This window comes from Coloeus monedula (assembly GCF_965178545.1).
Source record: "Coloeus monedula genome assembly, chromosome: Z".
Classification (NCBI taxonomy): Eukaryota; Metazoa; Chordata; class Aves; order Passeriformes; family Corvidae; genus Coloeus; species Coloeus monedula.
The window spans coordinates 13,880,835-13,900,410 of NC_138822.1; the positions used below are offsets into that span (position 1 = coordinate 13,880,835).

Consider the following 19,576-nt stretch of genomic DNA (forward strand, 5'->3'; position numbering starts at 1 on the left):
TCAGCATCTGTGAGCTGCCATGAAGGAACATTCTGTACAAGGATACAGCTTTTACAAAGAAAACAAAAGAAAAAATACTATGTGTCCAGCAGAATTTCAGATTACTTATGCTGGTATTTGAAATTCTGAGTCAAACCAGGCAGTAGAAACATAGGACTTGGAATTAAACTGGCTAAAGCTGCCAGAAAACTATACCTTCTGTTTGAATACACTTCTTTGACAACTACCACCCTGAAAGCTTTTTCACATCTCTTAAAATAAATGTATATTAAATTTGAACTTTTTGGCACAGAAGGGCTTTTTTGCTGACTTCTAACAGCAGGAAATGTAACTTGTTCTTACCCAGTAAGGGCTAACCCCAGAATAAAATAAATATTACATCCTAGAATAAAAGAGAAATGGTTTACATAAGGATGCAGAAGAGATCGGACATGCAGCACGGTACTTTCCACAAAATTTAATGGACTTTCCATACTACAGTGAGTCTACAGCTAGTCACTAAACACGTGACCATTTATGATCCCAAAAAGGGAACAGTGCAGTACATCAGATGTATTAAATGCAAGCAAGAAGCTCCCAGTCACTCCATCTCATTCAGGTCTGTAAATTTACAGATTGCAAACACTGGTTCAAAGGGATGCTGTGAATTCCTCAGGTTTCTAATATGATGGTGGAGGTGGTAATTTGCATTCAAGTATGCACATCGAATACTCAAGCTATTCATGCATTAAAAAGATAGTGTGAACATAAATACCTATTAGTCCCCAAAAGATTATCAAAATTTGCCATAAAATACACTGGCTTTTACTTTTTTGTCTCAAAATTCACTATTCAGGCATTTTTCTTTTTAAATGTCTCTTACTCAAAGAAGATGTTTTGGCTGAAAAATAATGCTCCGAATTTTTAAAAATTAGTATTTAGTGTCAGATTTTTAGTTTTTTGGCCTTTAGTGAGACAAGATGCTGGTCTGTTAAGCTTTGAAACAACAAAGATACAGCAAACATTAGCTCTGTTTAAAAAAATAAAAATGCTAGGGTTCAGCTGGCTTTTAATCCCTTCTGCTGTGGTTGGTAGTCCAGAACAGCAATGTTCTGCTAAGAGGAACCCTTTGTCCTCAAGCCTAGCTTTTAGTCATGGCCAGGTTATCCTAACCTGATCTCATGTTGCCATTTTCCTTCAGTTTCAACTGACTCACTTAGCTCTTCTAATGTACACATACAGAGAAAAGCATTCTCTCACTGCTGAGCCTCTAGGTATTCGCTGCCACATTCATGCATTTCCTTGGGAACAAAATGACTTCAGACCAAGTTATTACATTTATTTTAGGCATCTATCTGCAGATCTATTTTGTTCTTTTGTGCGGTCAGACCAGAACAGCTTACAATGGTTTACTTTCCTTTTAAACTGATAACTGAAGCTTATTGTACTTTGCAGAGCAGATAAAAATCTTTTAAGACTTGTGGGAAGCTGTGAAAGCATATCCAGGCTGTTGTTAGTAGCCCTGCGTGGGGACTCTTCTCAGTAAGGTGGAAGTAGGAAAGTGACCCTGGACTAAGTCATCAATACTCCTTGTCTTGTCCACTTCAACTGTGATCCTTCTAATAACAGGCCCAAGTAAGTTGTAGGTTATAACAATTTACCTTGTAACGAGGCTTTCAGCTTAATAAAAAAGTTTCAGCTCTCCCCATCCCCCACATTAGTCTCCCTGTCCTAAATTAGGTGGCCTATAATACTAGCAATAGACGACTCTAAAACTTAGAATTTGCAGTTTCCTTTTTACCTATTTTTCTTTTATTTTGTTTAGTTTTGCATTTACAGTATGTAAATATATAGCCAGCTTCAGAACCAATGGTCTCTAAGTTTTTTTTAATCTCGTGAGTAAAATTTTTTTTAATGGCCACACAAGAAAATTAGTGTGTATGTAGCTTCAGCTACAAATACAAAAGTACTGTACAAAAATACACAACCTAAAAGGAAAACCATGTTAATATTGTGCATGAATCTAATACCAGGAGGCCTGAATTACATCGAATGGCTCTGATGATTGTAAATACATACACACAGTACAGTTTATTTTGGATGCAGAACAGAAAACAGGAAATAACACAACCGGCCCACTCATCTGCAGCTGCTAATTTCAAGAGAAGATCTCTTCTGTGGAAATTTACCAGCTTTCATATTCCAGTAGATCTCTAATGTAAACTGCAACAACTTTGGAGTTGAGTTTCATTGCACTGTATAGTGGAGTCCAACAGAACCAGCTGATTAACGTATCTACCTTAATGATGACAGTATAACTTACATTTAGTCTTGTGCTGCAGAAAACTCTCCCGGAGCTGTGTGAGCCCAGGAGAAGGTATAAGGGATCTATGAGCATGGAAAGTCCTAAACATCTACTCTGCAGCACCTGGAGTAAAATATCAATTAGATTGGACAGATAATTATTTAACGACAAGAAGGCTGTGATTTAAAAAAAACAGTATCAAAGGTACAATCTCCCACCCGAGTGTCACTAGCACCGGGAGCTGCTATGCACGCGGAGCGGGGCGCTGTCGGGTCCAGGGCTGGGCTGTTTTCGTCGGTCACTCTCGGCGGTGCCGGTACCCGTGTGGTGAGGGCAGTGGCGGGGACGGGCAGCGGTTCTCCCGGTTCCCCGTTCCCGGCGGGATGGGTCTCAGCCCGGCCCCGGTCCCGGCAGTGCCCGGGAAGGCCCAGAGGCTCCGCGCGACAGCCGCGCGCCGACAGCGCCCCCTGTGGGTGGCGCCCCGCGCGCAGGGCGCGAGGCTCTCCTTGGCGCCTCCCCCCGGCCGGGGCTCCGCCGGCGCTCCGCGCGCTCCCGTTGGGCGAGCCCTGGGAAGGGGCGGTGCCGCCTCCTCACGTGAGCGCGGGCGGCGCGCTCTGGTGGCCAGTGGCGCCCCCTGGCGGTCGGCGGCCTCGCGGTTTCGCCGCGCCGGCATGGAGGGGAGCGGCGGCGGCGGCGGCGGCGGCGGGGCGGACCTGGGCCCGGCCCCGGCCCCGGCCCCGGCCCCGGCCCCGGCCCCGGCCCCGGCCCCGGCCCCGGCCCTGGCCCTGGCCGCGGGCGGGGAGGGCGAGGGCTGCGAGGGGCTGTGGGAGCTGCCGGTGGAGCGCTGCGAGAGGCGGCCCGTGTGCGGGCGCTGCAGGTGACGCGAGAGTGGGGCCGCGGAGGTGCAGCGGGGCCGGTGGGCCCCGCCCCGCTCGCCGTGAGGCGGCGCTGAGGCCCTGGGCGGGCGCGGGTCGGTGGCTCGGCAGGGACTGAGTCGCCCTCAGGGACGCCCGCACAGAGCGGGTCGGTGTGAGCGGGGTCTCGCTCGCCGTGTGCGCCCCCTAGCGCGTATGGGATGGCACAGTCACGGAACGGCTCAGGCTGGGAGGGACCGCACGGGGTCATCTGCCATCCCAAAGCACATGGCACAGAATTGCATCCAGATGGTTATTGGAGATCCCCAGTGATGGAGACTCCACAACCTCTCTGGACAAGCTGTTCCAGGCACAGTAGAGGTGTTCTCCCTCATGTTCAGGTGGAACTTGGTGTGCGTCAGTGTCTGCCTGTTGCCTCTTGTCCTGAAGGCATCGTGTCCTAAAGGCATGTACACACCTGTTGTGTAGCAATAACATAACGTGAATTAACTCTGTTGTCCAAGGAATGGGTAAATGTGGTGGGGAGTTCCTAGAGACTCAACGCAGAGAGGGTGCTACACCTTTTCTCTGTATCCTTATGTTTGAAAAGTAAAGCTGAGGTGTGAAGGGGAAGATGTGTCCCCTCAGTGCCATGCAGTGAGTACATGAGTCTTCAGTATGGCTGGGCAGTCTTTGGTGCTTCGTCAAAAGAAAATGATAACAGCTTTACAGCAAATTTTGAAATCCATTCAAGCACTGGTTAATAGAACTTGTGAACTGAGGTATCTTTTTAAAGCAGGTAATGACTTATGGTCTTACAGAAATACCTCATAACCTGATTTTATGTTTATGTATCTATGTCCTTTTAGTAAAGCGAGTGCAGGTTGTCACATTTCCTGAACTGAAATGCTTGTAAATAACTGCCAAGGAAAAAAAGCTCCCAGCACCTATACTGATTCATCTGTTCCTGTTCATTGGTAAAACAAGTGGAAAGGCATGTAATTTGGTAAGAGTGTAGTTGTAGTCTCTTTCAAGTGTCAGAGTTCAGAAGCTTATTGCTGGTGAGTTTCCTGTATGTAAGGTGTAATAAAAAATATGTACTGGGCAAGTCATCATATTTGTAAGTGTTCACTGTTAGAAAAAGTAGTCATAAGCAGTTGTTGATGGTCAAAGGTGAAAACCAAGCAGGTGACTGACACTTGCCTTTTGCTGCCCTCCTTTTCCCCAGTGACGTACAACTCAAAGAACTTCTTGAGCTGGATGTGATTTTGTATCTAATATCCCCCAGTAAATATAGGGGTTTTTTTTGGATGTGAATTTCTCCAGTCCCCCTTGAATGCATGTAAATTTCATGTATCAGCAACATCTGGCTAGCAAGAAGATATCACAGGCCTACAAGCCACAGTGGGGGAGGACTTACCTTTTCGTTTTATTTTGGCTGTGGCTTCCACCTTCCTCCCTTGCACATAGTATTCCAGCCGTGAGCAAGCCAGCTGGAGATTTATACCTTGGGTGATGTGTTTCTATTTATATTAATAAGGACCCTTCCTCTTTCTATGGCTCTTTAGTTTCCTAGTAACCATTCAGGAAGTCTTTTGGAAAGCCAGAGTTGATTTTTGTCAGCTACAGCACCCACACCCCTGTATTTATTGACTCTTTCAGAGCTCTTAAATAGGTCTGAAAAGTAGGGTTTCCTTTTGCTAAAGGCATGCCACTTCTTTTCACATAAGTCATGTATTTTTGTAAGGGTCTACTAACCATATTTTTATTTGTAGTTTCTGTTCACATTAACAGTCTTATTTTTTGAAGATTTTTTCTACAGTTGTTTGCTGCTTGACATTTCTAGACCTGAGATACCAAGGAATTGCTGAGTGAGAGTTAACCCAATGCCATTTCTTACTGAGCTTTTTAACCTTGAGTTCTTTTAAAATGCCTGTAGAGCACTGCTTGTTATTGTTGTTTATTTTGTCAGTGTGTTTCACAATGTCTACTTGAGTTCCTTCAATTTTGAACAGATTCTCTGTGGAGTCACATACAAAAAATGGTTTCTAGAATAGGTATCTCTTTGTTTTCTTTCATAGTAAACATGATTTTTATCAAAGTGTTTATTCAGCTCCTCATTACCATGTAGTATTAAAACATCAGCATCCTAAAGAGCTGTGGATGAAATACATCTGTTTGTGAGGAGCATGGGAACAGTGAGCACAGACACTGAAAGAAGTGTAGAAACCAAGGAGGATGAAAAGATCACAGAGCTACTTTTTAAGAAAAAAGGAAAGTGGCATTTTCTTTTTTACGGTGATGGCAATGGCAAGACTAAATTGTACGTTCAGTGTATTTTTGCAATGTATCCCCTCCATCCTATTCTTCATTAGCTAGGATTATAGCTAAATTATCCTTTTCATTGATCATGACATTCTGTGGCATGACTTGGAGTCAAAATGGGCAAGGCTGTAATTTAGGGTACCTCATGGGAAGAAATATTACTCTGAACCATATTGGTTGGGGCCAGATACGTTTGATTGACTTGTTCAGTTTTCTGAACTCTAGATTTTTATCGTAAGTTACCTTAATGAAAGTGGTTTAGGTCTGAATTCAGTACAAACGCAGGGAAGAATGGGTTCGCTTTAGCATCATCTGGTGATTTCTCAGGGGAACTGACTTCAGGTTCTCACTTTTTTTAGATATGGCAAGACAGCTGATTGACAACTTGCAAACAAGTGCTCAGTCAGTCATGATGTGAAATAGAAATGTGGGAGTAGGGTAGATAAGTTTTCATTTTGGATAAATGTGAATGTCGCTTGAGTGTCCTGAAGGAACAGAATGCATTTAAGTGTTATGTGTTTGAGACTTTCTATTGCCTGTGGTGGTGGTGGGGAAAATACTAGCATTTGCAATAGATTGTGGTAGAGAATTTGAATTAAGTAATGTAAGGCAATTTTACATTTTGAAGGTTTTTGTGTGTGTAAGTGCCAGTTAAAAAAAAAAGTATAAAATGACCCTGCTTATGGTTGGTGCTTGAGATGGCAAGCAGCTGATGCAAATGAAGTATGTGCAGTTGACTGTTCTATTCTTGAGGAGAGAATTTAAGACACAGTCAGTCTGCCATAACCAAAAGGTTAGTGGTGATAAACTTTGAATTGATAACTTCTTAAAGCTTTCATAGCTAACTTGAGTGTTCTACTTGCTTTCAGAAGTTAAAGCCTCACACCCAAACATTTAAATAGGAGAGTAACTTTAATATAGTTTCCATGTTGCTGTTAGCTTGAAAAAACAAAATAACCAGGCCCCACAACTGATGTAGGACAACAATTTGATTTTGTGGTATGACACTGATAGCAATTTAACATTTTGAAATTGTGTCCTTCTGTGGGTCAAATTTCATTGTTTTCTAGATACATGGTGTTCTGTTAGGGAAAAGCCTTTTTGTAGTACAAGAGCTATGAATACACAATTGACTTCTTGCCACAGATCTTGACTGTACATATGGAGAATTTCATATTTGTAGGAGAACTTCTGGGGAATATTCTCAGGAGAAATTAAGATTTTAAACTGAAAAATTTATCATCTCTGGATGTTGCTAGGTCTCTTGCAGGCCACCACAAAAAGCCACTGGTAACAGTCCTCTGTATTTGCAGGACAGGTTTATGTTGTAAAGTTAGGTTAACAACAATTGGTGTTTTCTCAGTTCTGCTATGATATCACAGAATCACAGAACAATGAAGTTGGAAGAGACCTCCAAGATCTTTGACTTCAACCCATGTCCTAACACCTCAACTAGATTATGGTACCAAGTGCTATGTGCAGTCTCTTTTTAAACACATCCAGAGATGGTGGCTCTATCACCTCCCTGGGTAGACCATTCCAGTACTTGATTATGCTTTCAGTGAAAAACTTTTTCCTAATATCCAACCTATACCTTCCTTGATGCAGCTTGAGACAGTGTCCTCTTGTTCTGTCAGTTGCTGCCTGGTGGAAGAGACCAACCCTCTCCTGTCTACAACCTCCTTTCAGGAAGTTGTAGAGAGTGATAAGGTCACCTCTGAGTCTCCTTTTCTCCAGGCTAAACAATCCCAGCTCCCTCAGTCGTTCCTCATAGGGCTTGTGTTCCGAGCCCCTCACCAGCCTTGTTGCCCTCCTCTGGACACGTTCAAGTGTCTCAACGTCCTTTCTAAACTGAGGGGCCCAGAACTGGACACGGTACTCGAGGTGTGGCCTTACCAGTGCCAAGTATGGGGGAAGAATGACCTCCCTGCTCCTGCTGGCCACATGATTCCTAATACAGGCCAGGATGCCACTGGCCTTCTTGGCCACCAAGGCACTCTGCTGGCTTATATTCAGTCGGCTGTGGACCAGTACCCCCAGGTCCCTTTCTGCCCAGACACTGTCCAGCCATATATATGCTGCTATGCTGTATATGTATTTCAAGGATGGGGGGAAGAGAAGGAGTAACATTAATCCTTTAATATAAATACTCCCTTTGCCTATATCTAACATATTACAGATACTCTACTGAATCTGAGTGCTGTGAGGGCTCTTGATAGCATTGATAAATTGATAATGACTTGTGATAACATGGTGCTGCTTCATATTTTGAGGACAAACGTAATGTTCTTACGTAAGTGTAACATATTTGTTAATAATTCTGTTATGTTATATAAAGGCTGAGTCTGAAGAAGCAATCTGAGCTTTCTTCAGCACAATAAATATATGCAGTTACTTTATAGCACTGTTATGGTATTTAGGTGCAAATATGAATTTTTGAAGTTCAAGTAGCAAACACAGAAAGTGAAATAAACACCCATTAATTCTTTTAGCAATGGCTGTTGCAAGAAAATAGCTTAATGACCTTTTATTACTCATACTTTGGGATCATTTTTTTCCAGTTAGCATGTTTTTGTTTTTGCTGTGTGGAGATGAATACCCACTTCCTATGAGGACATAATTGTAAATGACCACCCTCACCATCTGACATACTCAGCTGGGGCTGTAGCCTGGTCACTCTGTCATGTCACTGTTGCTTACATCACAGAATCTTGCACACAGAATGGGTGACGTTGGTAGGGACCTCTTGAGATCATCTTGGGTCCAGACCCCTGCTGAAGCAGGGTCAGCTAGAGCAGGTTGCCTAGCACTGTGTTCAGCTGGGTTATGAATATTTCCAAGGATGGAAACTCCACAACCACTCTGGGAACTTCTTCCAGTGTTTGACCAGTAAAAAAGTATTTTCCTGTGTTCTGATGGAGTTTCATACTTGTGTGTTTCGCACCTTGCCCTGATAGTGAGTGCTGTTGAGAAGAACCTGGCTTCATCTTCATTCTCTCCCATCAGTGGTTTATACACAGGGATAACATCCTCCTTAGCCTCCTCTTTTCCAGGCCAAAGAGTCCAAGTTCTCAGCCGCTTCTCATACAAAGAGTGCTCCAGTCCCTTAGTCATCTTTATCTGTGTGCTAGACATACTCCAGTAAGTTTGTTATGTTCTGGGAAGCCCAGATCTGGACCCAACACTCCAGATGTGTCCTTAGTAGTGCTGAGTAGAGAGGAAGGATCGCCTCTCTTGACCTCCAGGCAGTGTTGTTAAATGCAACCCGTTTTGCAGGACAGTTTGCTGGCTCATGATTAGCCTCTCTGCCAGTTCCTTCCCTACAGAGCTGTTTTCCAGCTAGCTATTTGGTTCCAAAGGGTGTATTGGTCCCTGGGGTTGTTCTTTCTCTTATACAGGACTTTGCATTTACCTGTGCTGAAACTTCATGAGGTTCCTTCTAGCCTATTTCTCCAGCCTTTAAAGGTCCATCCTGCCAGAGGCCAATATTCCCAGATAAGGTTCTTCTAGAAGTGTGCTGTTCGTCCTAAGTTGCCAGAAGGGAACATGTGAGTTGAACCCAGCTCAAACACAGTGCTCTTTTTGAAGTTCATTATGTGTTTGTTCAGGTTTTGTACTTTGCTGAGACACATAAATACTTCTTCCGTGCTGGGCTGGCTGGGTCAGGAAGATAATAGTCTCTACTGGTTTTCTTAGTGGAGACCATTTATGCAAACAATTGATCCATGGAGCAGTTACCTAAAGTGAAGGCCACCTTCCTGTCCCCTTGGCGTTGAAATAAGTCCAAGTTCCTTTATGATAGCCATGGTGACTTCCTACATTTTTTTCTGAACCTTTTCTTGAAAGAGTTCGTTTATCATTGGTCACACTTTTGGATGGCCACACTGCCATGTACTCACCACACCTATTGGCTGTGAGCTTGCTAAGGGCACACTCTGTCCCAGCATCCAGGTGGGATGACACAGTGAAAAGGTTAAATGGCATTGACCCCAGTATCAATGTCTGGAGTATTCCACTAGCAGATTGCCTCCAACTGGACTTTATCCCACTGGTTATGTCCTCAGTGCCTGGCTGTTGAGGCAGTTCTTTTCACTGTCAATTTATTCAGGTGGTACTTTATCAGCATATCTAGGAAGGTGAGACACTGTCAGAAGAATTAGGAAAGATGAGGTGAACAACATTTACTGCTTTCCCCTCATCCACCAAGGGAGTCACCTCACTATAGAGGGCCATCAAGTTGATTAAGCATGATTTTCCCTTTGTAGATCCATCTGACTACTCTCAATACCCTTTTTTCTTTTGTTTAGAAATGGTTTCCATGAGGATTTCTCTATTGCTTTCCCAGGGATTGACGTAAGGTTGACTGACCTGTACTTTCCTGGAGTGTCTTGCAGACAGGAGTGACATTTGCTTTTTTTCAGACTTCAGCAACCTCTCGTTATCTGGAGATCATCAAAACTGTCCTCCAAATAGCATCAACCAGCTCCCTTAACATGCACGAATGCTCCAAGGAAGATGTGCCATGGTCCAAGGTTGAGCCCATCAGCAATGGTGACAGCACTGCTGTGATTCCCCTGCAGCTCATGGTGAAGACCATGGTGAGGCAGGCTGTCCCCCCATAGCCCATGGAGATCTGTGATGGAGCAGAGCTCCATCTGCAGCTCTTGCAGAACCCACCAGAGCAGGTGGATGCCCAAAAGAGGCTGTGGTCCTGTGGGAAGCATGGCTGGAGCAGACTCCTGGTAGCACCTGTGGACCCGTAGGGCAAGGAACCTGTGTGGGAGCAGGTTTGTTTGCAGGACTTGTGACCCTATGGAACAGACCCACACTGGTGCAGTTCATGAAAAACTGCAGCCAGGGGAGGGGGTCATGTTGGAGAAGTTCACGGAGGACTGTCTCCTGTGGTAAGGGATACTGGATCGGGGGAAGACTGAAGAGTTGTCCCCTTGCAGAGAAAGGAGCAGCAGAGACAGAGTGTGATGAACTGACCACACTGCTGGGTCTGCCCAGGTAGAGAAACTGGGAGTGAAGTTGAGCCTGGGACGAAAGGAGGGGTGGGGGGAAGGCGTTTTTAGGATTTGTGTTTCATTCTCTTTATCCTACTCTGATTAGTAATAAATTAAAGCCATTTCCCTAAGTTGGGTCTTTGCCTGCAATGGTGGTTGGTTAGTAATCTCTCCCTGTCCTTATCTCTCACCCCCTGAACCTTTCATTATATGTTCTCTCTCTATTCAGCTGAGGAGGGAAGTGCTAGAGGCTTTGGTGGGCATATGGCACCTATCCAGGGTTAACCCACCACAGATAGTAAGGAGACAATGGCGAATGTGAAATCTGTCCGAAGAGCACAAGTAGCTGGTAATAACATTTAGTTCTTGTCATACATGAAATCCCTATTTGTGCTTGGTCTTTGCATATTAAGTGCTTGTTGGGGTTTTAGTTTAGTCTTAGGTTTTTTTTCTGTTAAAGGAATTTTCTCCCATATGCATGTTGCTAGGGGACAAATAACCGTACTTAAGAAAGACAAAAAAAGGGAGTGGGGCGGGCCTGGCTACTCCTTTTGTCTACACCTGGGTGTGGGGGCAGTTCGCTCTGAGCGTCCGGAGAGAGAAGCTGCAGAGAAAGGAGCTGCTGTTTCTTTCTTTTTGGCCGTTCTTCTCTTCCTGCTGGAAACAACGCCGGGACCCCAAAAGCCGCTTTCCCTGCCCTGCTGGAGGCCGAGCTGTGGCTGCCCTGCCCCGCTGCTGCTGCTTCGAGCTTTCGCTACGCTGTAGCCCTGCTCGCCCTGCCTGCCTGGGCATCCGTGGGGTTCTCCCATCTGGATACATCTCGCCTGCCACCCGGGATTTACGTTCGTCCCTGCCGCTCTAGCCTGCCGCTTTAGCCTGCTGCTCCCGCCTGCCGTTTCCAGCCTGCTGTTCCTGAGAGTCCGGGATCGGCTGCCCAGGGGTTTGCGAAGCCTTTGTCCCATCCCTTCCCGGCATCCCAGGCCACCAGGGCCGCGTGCTCCCCGAGCTCGCTCCGGAGCGCCCCCTGCAGCCGCGGGGGAACCATCGCACCTGCCCTGCTCACCGGGAGCCGCCAGCGCCCCTGCCGGCTGCGAGCGGAACTGCACCCCAGGGGAAAGGGCCCGACAGCCCAGAGGGCTGGCACTGGGTTTGTGTGTGCTGTTACTGTCGTAGTTGTTGTTTTGTTTGACTGGTTATATACATATACATATATATATATATAGAGAGAGAGAGAGAGAGAGTAAAGAACTGTTATTCCTATTTCCCACATCTTTGCCTAAAGGCCCTTGATTTCAAAATATAATAACTTGGAGGGAAAAGGGGTTATATCTGCCACTTCAAGGGGGGCTTCTGCCTTCCTTAGCAGACACCTGTCTTTCAAAACCGAGACAGTGCTTTAATTAATTAATTTTGAGTTAAATATTTTAAAATTGAATGTTAAAATTAACCCATCAGCCCAGGTACAAAAATCAAGTTCCTTTATCAGTGTTTTCAATTGTTCAAAGTGGTTTATTAAGAAAGTTGCACCCTTCCCAGTTAAAAATTCCCCAGTTAAAAATCCCCAATTTAATGCTCTCTTTTCAAACTTCAAACCACCTGTACACCATAAGAGGTACCTTTCCTGTGTTTACTGTATACTTTTACAAGTGTTTTAAGATGTGTTGGATGTATTTTAATACCTTTTTTAGGTGTTTTCACTTGCATTCTGGTTCCAAGGCCAAAAACCCCAGTTCTAACAGCCAGCAGCTATTTTTAGCCACAGAGCCATTACTCTGCAGGCAAGCTCCATGGCAACCTGAATACGTGAATTTTAATGAAGGCATTTCAGCTCCCCTATCTCAACTAATACCACCCCTCTGACAATGATGAGCCATTGGTGGACGGAGATGATCTATCAAAGGGAAAGCACCAACCAGTTTAAACCGAAGGGGCGGGCTGTGGGCGGACTGGGGGCGAAGCAAAGACACTCTAAAGAACGAGGTAGAGAGGCGGGGACTCTTGCTCTCTCTCTCTTTGCAGGTCAGCTGTGGTAGACGTCGGTGCTGGGCATTCAAAGCCTCACTCCTTTTAAGGGGCCTTTAGTAATTTTTTTAAAGTCAGCCCAAGCACTGCAACTTCTTTTTCTCTACCTGAGGTCCAGTGCTGTCTCAGCCAAAAGATCTCAAATCCCTGCGCGCCTGGGGCATACCATCTACCGAGCCATACGATCGCAAATTTTTATATTTTTCTAATTTCTGTAATTTTTCAGTTTTTCTGTTTTCAATAAATTAATCTTTTTAAGAGTTGTCTCATTTCTCACAGTTCTGAGATAAGGCAGAAACAGCTAGAAATAGTAGTATTTGTAAGCATAAATCTGGCCTTCCAGTTCTTAATCACAGTCAAAGGTTACATTATAAAGATGCTACGTACTATAGTTTACATATCTATCTCTAGAGTGTCTGCAGCATTAGCATTTGCTGAGAAAGATGCTCTGGTAGGTAGTATTCAGTATTTTGCAGATATGTCTAACAGAGCATGTGTGAAAAGTGATTGTGTCAATAACATTAAGTCTTAGATTTGCTTTTAGATTTTTGTAGAAGGATTTTGTAAGTGGCACATCTCCTATCTGAGGCTAGGGAAGAGGGGAGTGCCTAGAAGGGAAGCACTGGACTTGTCTTCAGCAGCTGCTTTTAATAGAAGAGTGGGTAAATTGTTCTGTGTGTTGCAGTATAGCTGAAGGAATCAGAAATTATTTATCTCTTAATAGGTTTTTTGGCCTGTGGAACAGAATTTTCTGTCTTGTAACTTTTTCATTTATTACTTTTCAAAAAATACCGTGCCTTTGCAATTCTGTTGTACCCTCGTGTTGACCCAGTAATTGCTTGCGTAGGTTTTCCAAAGTGTCGTCCAGACCTGGGACATAATTGCCTTAACTGGAATGAGGCTTTTGTAAGCTAATTTTAACACAGAAAACCTGATAAAATGTTTGAGGCCTTTTCACCTATAGGTTGTATTTCTTCAGAAAATAACTAGAAGTATTTGGCAAAGATTTCTTATCTCCTTACTGTGAATGTGTTTATTCCCAACATAGAGTGATTTTTATATAAATAGGTAATATATAAGGGTAGATGTATAAATATATTTCTGTTTCCATAAGTGTAGGTATATAGGCAGCTGAGAAGGTCAGAGAGACCTTGGTGTAAATCAGGTGTCTGACCCTTCTCTGGGGCTTTGTCAGCAGTATAGCGAAAGTGAATGGCAAAAAGGACTGCGTTGCTGTGACCGCATTTTTTTGTTATTTGATTTATGCTTTCTTAGCCAGCTTGGGGAAACGTGTGTTCACACTGAGAGATTAGAAGCACTGCATTTAGAAAGTCAGAAAGTGGGTTATGTTCTTAAGCAAGAAGGTGCTAGTGGCCTCCTCCCCCAGTCTTGGAGTTGGTCGTACTTCACTGGCTAGCAGAGACCACAGAACAAATTATTGCTTTGAGGTTTTGAACGCATTAAGAAAAGAACATTCCTGAATGGTTTTGCAGCAGAATGCAGAATATTTTAACAATAAGTGCCTATTTTTGCAACAGCAAAAAGTTGTTTGACAAACTGTGAAAATTCATTTCAGCATTAATTGGTTATGTTGATTTCCCTGCCACTGGAGAACAGAGATATTTATGCAGTAATATGTCATCTCTTCTGAAGAGGCTAAGAAATTTTTATAGGTCTGGGGGCGTGAAAAGCAAGAGTGTACAAACTGAAAGTCTCTTCCACTCAAGAATAATCCTTTTTGCTTGATAGACAAAAATGTCTTTTAAGTTTTTAATTTATTTTCAATAGAAGATTCTCAAGGAGTTTGAGGAATGTTAAGAGAGTGTCTTGAAATTGTGTTCTTGATAGTAAAAAAGATGCAGAATTTAACAACTACAGATTAAGATTTAACTTGTTTGAAATTGATGAACTATAATATGTAATCTGTACCACATTTTAAGAATAGCTGAAGGTAAATGGAAAAATTATTAAGCGTTACTTTTGAAGTTCAGTGCCTTTTGTAATCTTAACATGCTTCTGGTAATGTTGCTTTAAATGACTGTAGTTCGCTCACTAAATTCTGTATCTTTATTGGCTAGAATTATAAATATCAAGCTAAACACTGTTTACTTTTGTTCTGTGTTTAGCAGTTACTGTATATGCAGAAGTTTCTCATGTTGTTTCTTTGGTCCATATTAGCAATAATGAGTAGTGCCAGAGCTGTTGGTGAATTAAAAATTTTGTGAATTTCTTGTTACTTATTTCTGCTAGACTAAAATTCAAAGGCATTTACTCATTTCGTATTATACTGTGATCAGATTAATGAGTAGAGACCTTTCTAGGCTGCTTGTTTTGTGCCTCAGATGACTTGGTTAGCATACTTTTTGATCTGCTGGCATCAAAAAAAGTAGAAAGAATATGTCAGGCTGGCCACCTGTGGGCTGTGGATAACTATAGGCTAATAGGAGCACAACTAAAGACAAGAACTGCAGCAGGGAATAGTCTTGCTAATTAAAACAACTGTAGTACCTTTGATTGGCTTCTATTTTGTAATTACACCAAGTACAACTTTTCCTTGGGGATGGTAGTGTATTGTAGAAGTGGTCAAAAATGTTTCAACGTTGATCAAGCCTTCTCAGTTTAATTGTAAGGAATACTAAAATACCAATGGTTATTTTTTGAGATTTGCTTTTGATTTTTGTAAACATAGCACAAAGCAAAAACGTGAAAAAAGACGAATTGGACTTTCCATTCTGTGGGAGTTACAAAAGGAGCTGAAGACTGTTATCCATATACCCAAATAAAAGTTGGCTTAAGTGCAGCAAATCTAATGATTTTTTAGTGTGATTTCTAGGGCTTACGTCTGATATTAGCATAGGCGAATTTCAGCTGCAGTGCTATCTCCTTTTGAGGAGAGCCAGCCTGGACATATCCCTGAGTTTTTGATGATGTAATGATCTAGAGTTTGTCTGAGCATCCTGTGACTAATTAGCCTTGCTTCAGTCAGATGCTTTTCAGTTACCTGGTGGTTTTTGGTTTTTATTTTTTCTTTTTTTTAGTTTTCCCCTCTGTTTAATTTTTTAAAAAAGGGGCTTTCCGCCACTTCAGGTGCATCACTCAAACCTCCCTCCCTTGTTGAAACTGTTTGCTTAGAATTTCTTTTTTTTCCCTCTGACTAGTCTGAGAATGAATTATCAGGGTGATCTGACTTCTTCCACCTGTTTTTTTTTGATGTCTTTAATTTATGAATTTTTTTTTGTTTGTTTTTCCTTTCAGCTGTAGTGTTTGTTGGGGTCTTCTCTCTTCCTTTTAGTGACTGTATGTCATTCTACCACCTGATCTCCCATCCACATTTTATCCCTTGCAATGCACCTGTATGTCACTTTCTCTTTTTTTTTTTAAGTCAGATAGTGTTCTGGGCACTGGATTCCGTTTTCACTTGGCACTTCTATTGCTTTACCAGAGTTGAACTTTTGCTTCACAAGCTCTGCTGAGATGTTTTTCATCAAAGTCTGTAATGCTTTTTGCTTGGAATAAATAATCCAAGTTCAGACTCCTGGATATGTCAGCCTGGAAGTTGTCCGTGTTACTAGAAGCATACCTCTCCTTTGGCTTGTAAGACATAGTCAACAGCTTTTTTTTTTTTTTCCCCCCTCCATCTTTCTACGTACAATTTCTGAGTTACACCAGTTATGCCTATCATTTATGGTACGAATTTCTTTTTAAATTCTTGTACTCAGTTCCTGAATCTGTTTAGCATGTCAATTTGGAAGACCACAAACTGTCTCTAACAGATGATTTTTATTTAATCTCAAATATAGTTTCAAATAAATGTCCAGCTGTATTAGTTACGTGAAGGGTACGTGTCCTTGCTGTACTTAATTTTTGTTTTCCTGTGAACTGTGTAAAGAAAATGGACCAAATGAGTCCTGGAGGCCTCATCCTATGGCTTTTCTGGCACAAAGTAGTAGATAGTAGATGATCTATGTTGTAAAGTTAACATGAATTTTTTTTACCTACTGAGTAGTCAAATACTTATTCTGGCTTACCTTTTTCTTTCTACATGCTTTCCTTGGTTTTTATATATTAATAATTGATAATACAATTTTCTGAGAGCTTTTTCCTTTTTTTTTTTCTTTTTTTAAGCAGTCAATCAACTGTTGTGCAAAAGGCTAGGAATATTAAATAAAATTGAGTGTGCATGCATACTACATTTGGAAGGAGCACCTTTGAATACATGCTTTTTGTGTGAATTGACAGTATCAGCTTATACAACCTTACAATATTTATTATAAAATGCTTTTATTTTCTTATGGTATCATGGAATTGGCATTCTTGCCTGTATTTCTGTTTAGCACTTCAACATTTCTATTTATTCCAAAAATCCAGTTCAATGAAATTGAAGATAGATGAATTGTGCACTAGGCAGAGAATAAATGGGTCAAATTGGAATGAATATGAAATGTTCAGGAATTCAATATTTTGATGCTTATGTCAGATAGTGTAAAGAAAATGCTTCTTATCTAAAAAGCACCTGGAGTTTATGGGTTTATTAAGGAAGCCAAACAGTCTGAGGAAATCTACTGCCAGAAAAGTTAATTAGAAATAAGACTAGTTTTGTTAACAATGGATTATAGTCTTAACAGCTGTAAAATGGTAAATCAAGACAGTGGTATTTTATAAAAAAGGATGATCAAAAAAAGTTGATTTAGGGGTTCGTATGGTTTGCTATGTGTATGAAACAACAGTAGCTCTCTAATTCAGTTTTATAATGTATGAAACTTGTTTTTCCTGGTACTTTTGAATTCGATATTACACTTAAGCAATTTAGGAATAAGCCCCCCTTTTGTTCCCTGCCTTGGTTTATTAGAATTGTTGGTTAGAAACTTTAGAAATTCTCTTTGTTAGAATTTTCAACAAATGAATTTGTGAGGCTGTAAAATCATTAGAGTTTAAATTTATTTTGTTGTCTTTAATAGAAGGGGTTGTTAATTGTACCTTCTAATAGGAAATTTCATCATTAAAATACCAAAGAAAGATCGATGAAGTCCAGTTGTGCTTATTCTTCTGGAGATCTAAGTCAAATTCTCCTTGAGCATCCAAGTTCTTTTAAAAACCCTAATATGTGAAAAGCAGGCAGCTAATACAGTGCATTAAGTTGATTTTAAGTGCCTTTTAGAATATGTTGTCTCCAAGTAGATTAAAAAATAACCCATAGTGTACAACAAGCCTACTTACACCTATAGCTGCTTCATGTTTTACAAAATGAACAGGGATGCTGATGAATAACTTAAGTAGTATTAAAGGTATCTAGGCACCCAAATACCTTGGACTTTAAGTCTTTAAAACTGGTTCAGTAATGTCTTTGACATTTATAACAGTGCAGTGGATATAATCTGTCAAACTGAAGTTCTGTTATGAGCTACTGCTTTCATTTTGTGTTCTGTTTGTCTTGGCAAATGCAGATTTTGTAGCTGTTGGGAGAGTGGTTGGGGAGAAATTTAGTAAACGCACTATCAGAGGACTAATGAAGTCATGTGCCACTGAAACAAATGTGGGTAGGGGACAAACGGAAGAAGAGCATGTTCTTTGACAGACTGGTTAATAGGATTTAACAGTATCTAACCATGGTGACTGGTTCTGGAGTAGGGGTGGTCATGTTTGTTGGAGCATAAGAATATTAAAGGGAGCGTTTGAGAGCTTTCTACAAGAGTTGAGCTGGAAAGATGAAGACTAGTTAATTGGTCTTCCTGGGCTGTTGAGCTCAACCAACTGACATTTCAAAGTAGGAGAGGTTTTTGTGGGGGTTTCTGCTGTGTGCAGAGCTGTTGAACATGCTCCTAGTTCCCAGGTGATGCGGTGGGAGGCATGCACAGCCAGCTTGCAGGTGACAGCCAGGTGGAGGAAGCAATTGCTGCACTGCAGGAGGTTAAAGCTGCCATTCAGAGAGACACTGACAGCTGTCTAGTCATGAGGAACCTCACGAAATTCAGCACATTCAAAGCTCAGTGCCCAGGGCTAGACAAGCCCAGGTATCACTGCCAGCCTGTGTACTGGCCTGCAAGGGAACCACTCTGCAGCAGAGGTGGGCAGCAGGGTAAGCGCGGGCCAGCAGCATCCCCTGGTGGGAGAAGAGGCCCTGTCCTGTCTGTTTCAATCAGAGTGTAGCAGTATTTCACTTCAGAAAAACGAATTACGCTTTGTGAGCTGGTTGCTAGAGCTGGTTGCCTAGTGAGACTCTGATAGGCTAAGATCAGTTGGCTCAAGGCCTTTGAAATTATGCCTGCTTTGAGTCCAAAGCTGTCCAATTCTGAATTATTTTATGAGTCTGTTATAGCTTTATACTTCTGTGCTCTGTTTAAGTTAATACCAGTGGCCTCTCAGACCAGGAAATAATACTTTTATGAGTGCAAAATCAACTATTAACTGTTGTGATCCTTCTTATTCCTCTCAATCTCTTAATGAGGTACTCAAGTGCAGTCTTAACCTTGTTTTTTGTTAACTCTTATAAGCATGCTTGCTAAATAAATACTACATTAGTTATAAAACAAGTGTTTCCAAGTTAAACAAGAAAGTTTCATCTATGTAACAGATGCCTAACTTTCTTGTTTGAGAGAAAACGTTATTATGGGGCATTTTTTTTCTAAGACATGAAGTCTGCAAAGCACCTTGAGTGGTAAAAATCAATATGGTTCTGAGATTTGATGTGGTGACTACTATATTAAGCATTTAAAAAGCACCTGTGCTGAATTGATTGTTTAGCTTAACAGCAGCATCTTCCAGTATCCGGAAAAAGCTTTAGAATGGCTTAATGAATTTTATGCCTGGTTATATAAAAGAAGTATTCTTTATTCAGTAAAAATCAACATATTTTAGGGAAATAACTTTTTACTGTTAAATAACAGGTATAATGTTTTAAAAGACATTATTTTGTTGCGTTATATCAGGAAACTGACTGCTTTTTAATACGATTGATGGTAGATCAGAATCTGTGTGACAGAAGTGCTGCTATTCAGAAAAAGGACACTAGAGTGCAGTGTAGCATTTAAAGTGCTCCTACAGCTAAGTGGCATCTGGAAGTCTGAACATTGTTTGCGCACTGCCTT

General features: G+C 42.0%; 1 protein-coding gene across 1 annotated transcript in view; it reads left to right on the plus strand.

The window, feature by feature from the left end:
- Positions 1–3,063: 3,063 nt before the first annotated feature.
- DTWD2 (DTW domain containing 2) overlaps positions 3,064–19,576 on the plus strand; it is a gene marked incomplete at its 5' end in the record, with an annotated part of 71,486 nt that continues 54,973 nt past the window's right edge. The window contains one exon of the mRNA XM_082301151.1: positions 3,064–3,161. Within this exon, the coding sequence (XP_082157277.1) occupies positions 3,064–3,161 (98 nt within the window). The remainder of the gene's footprint in view (positions 3,162–19,576) is intronic.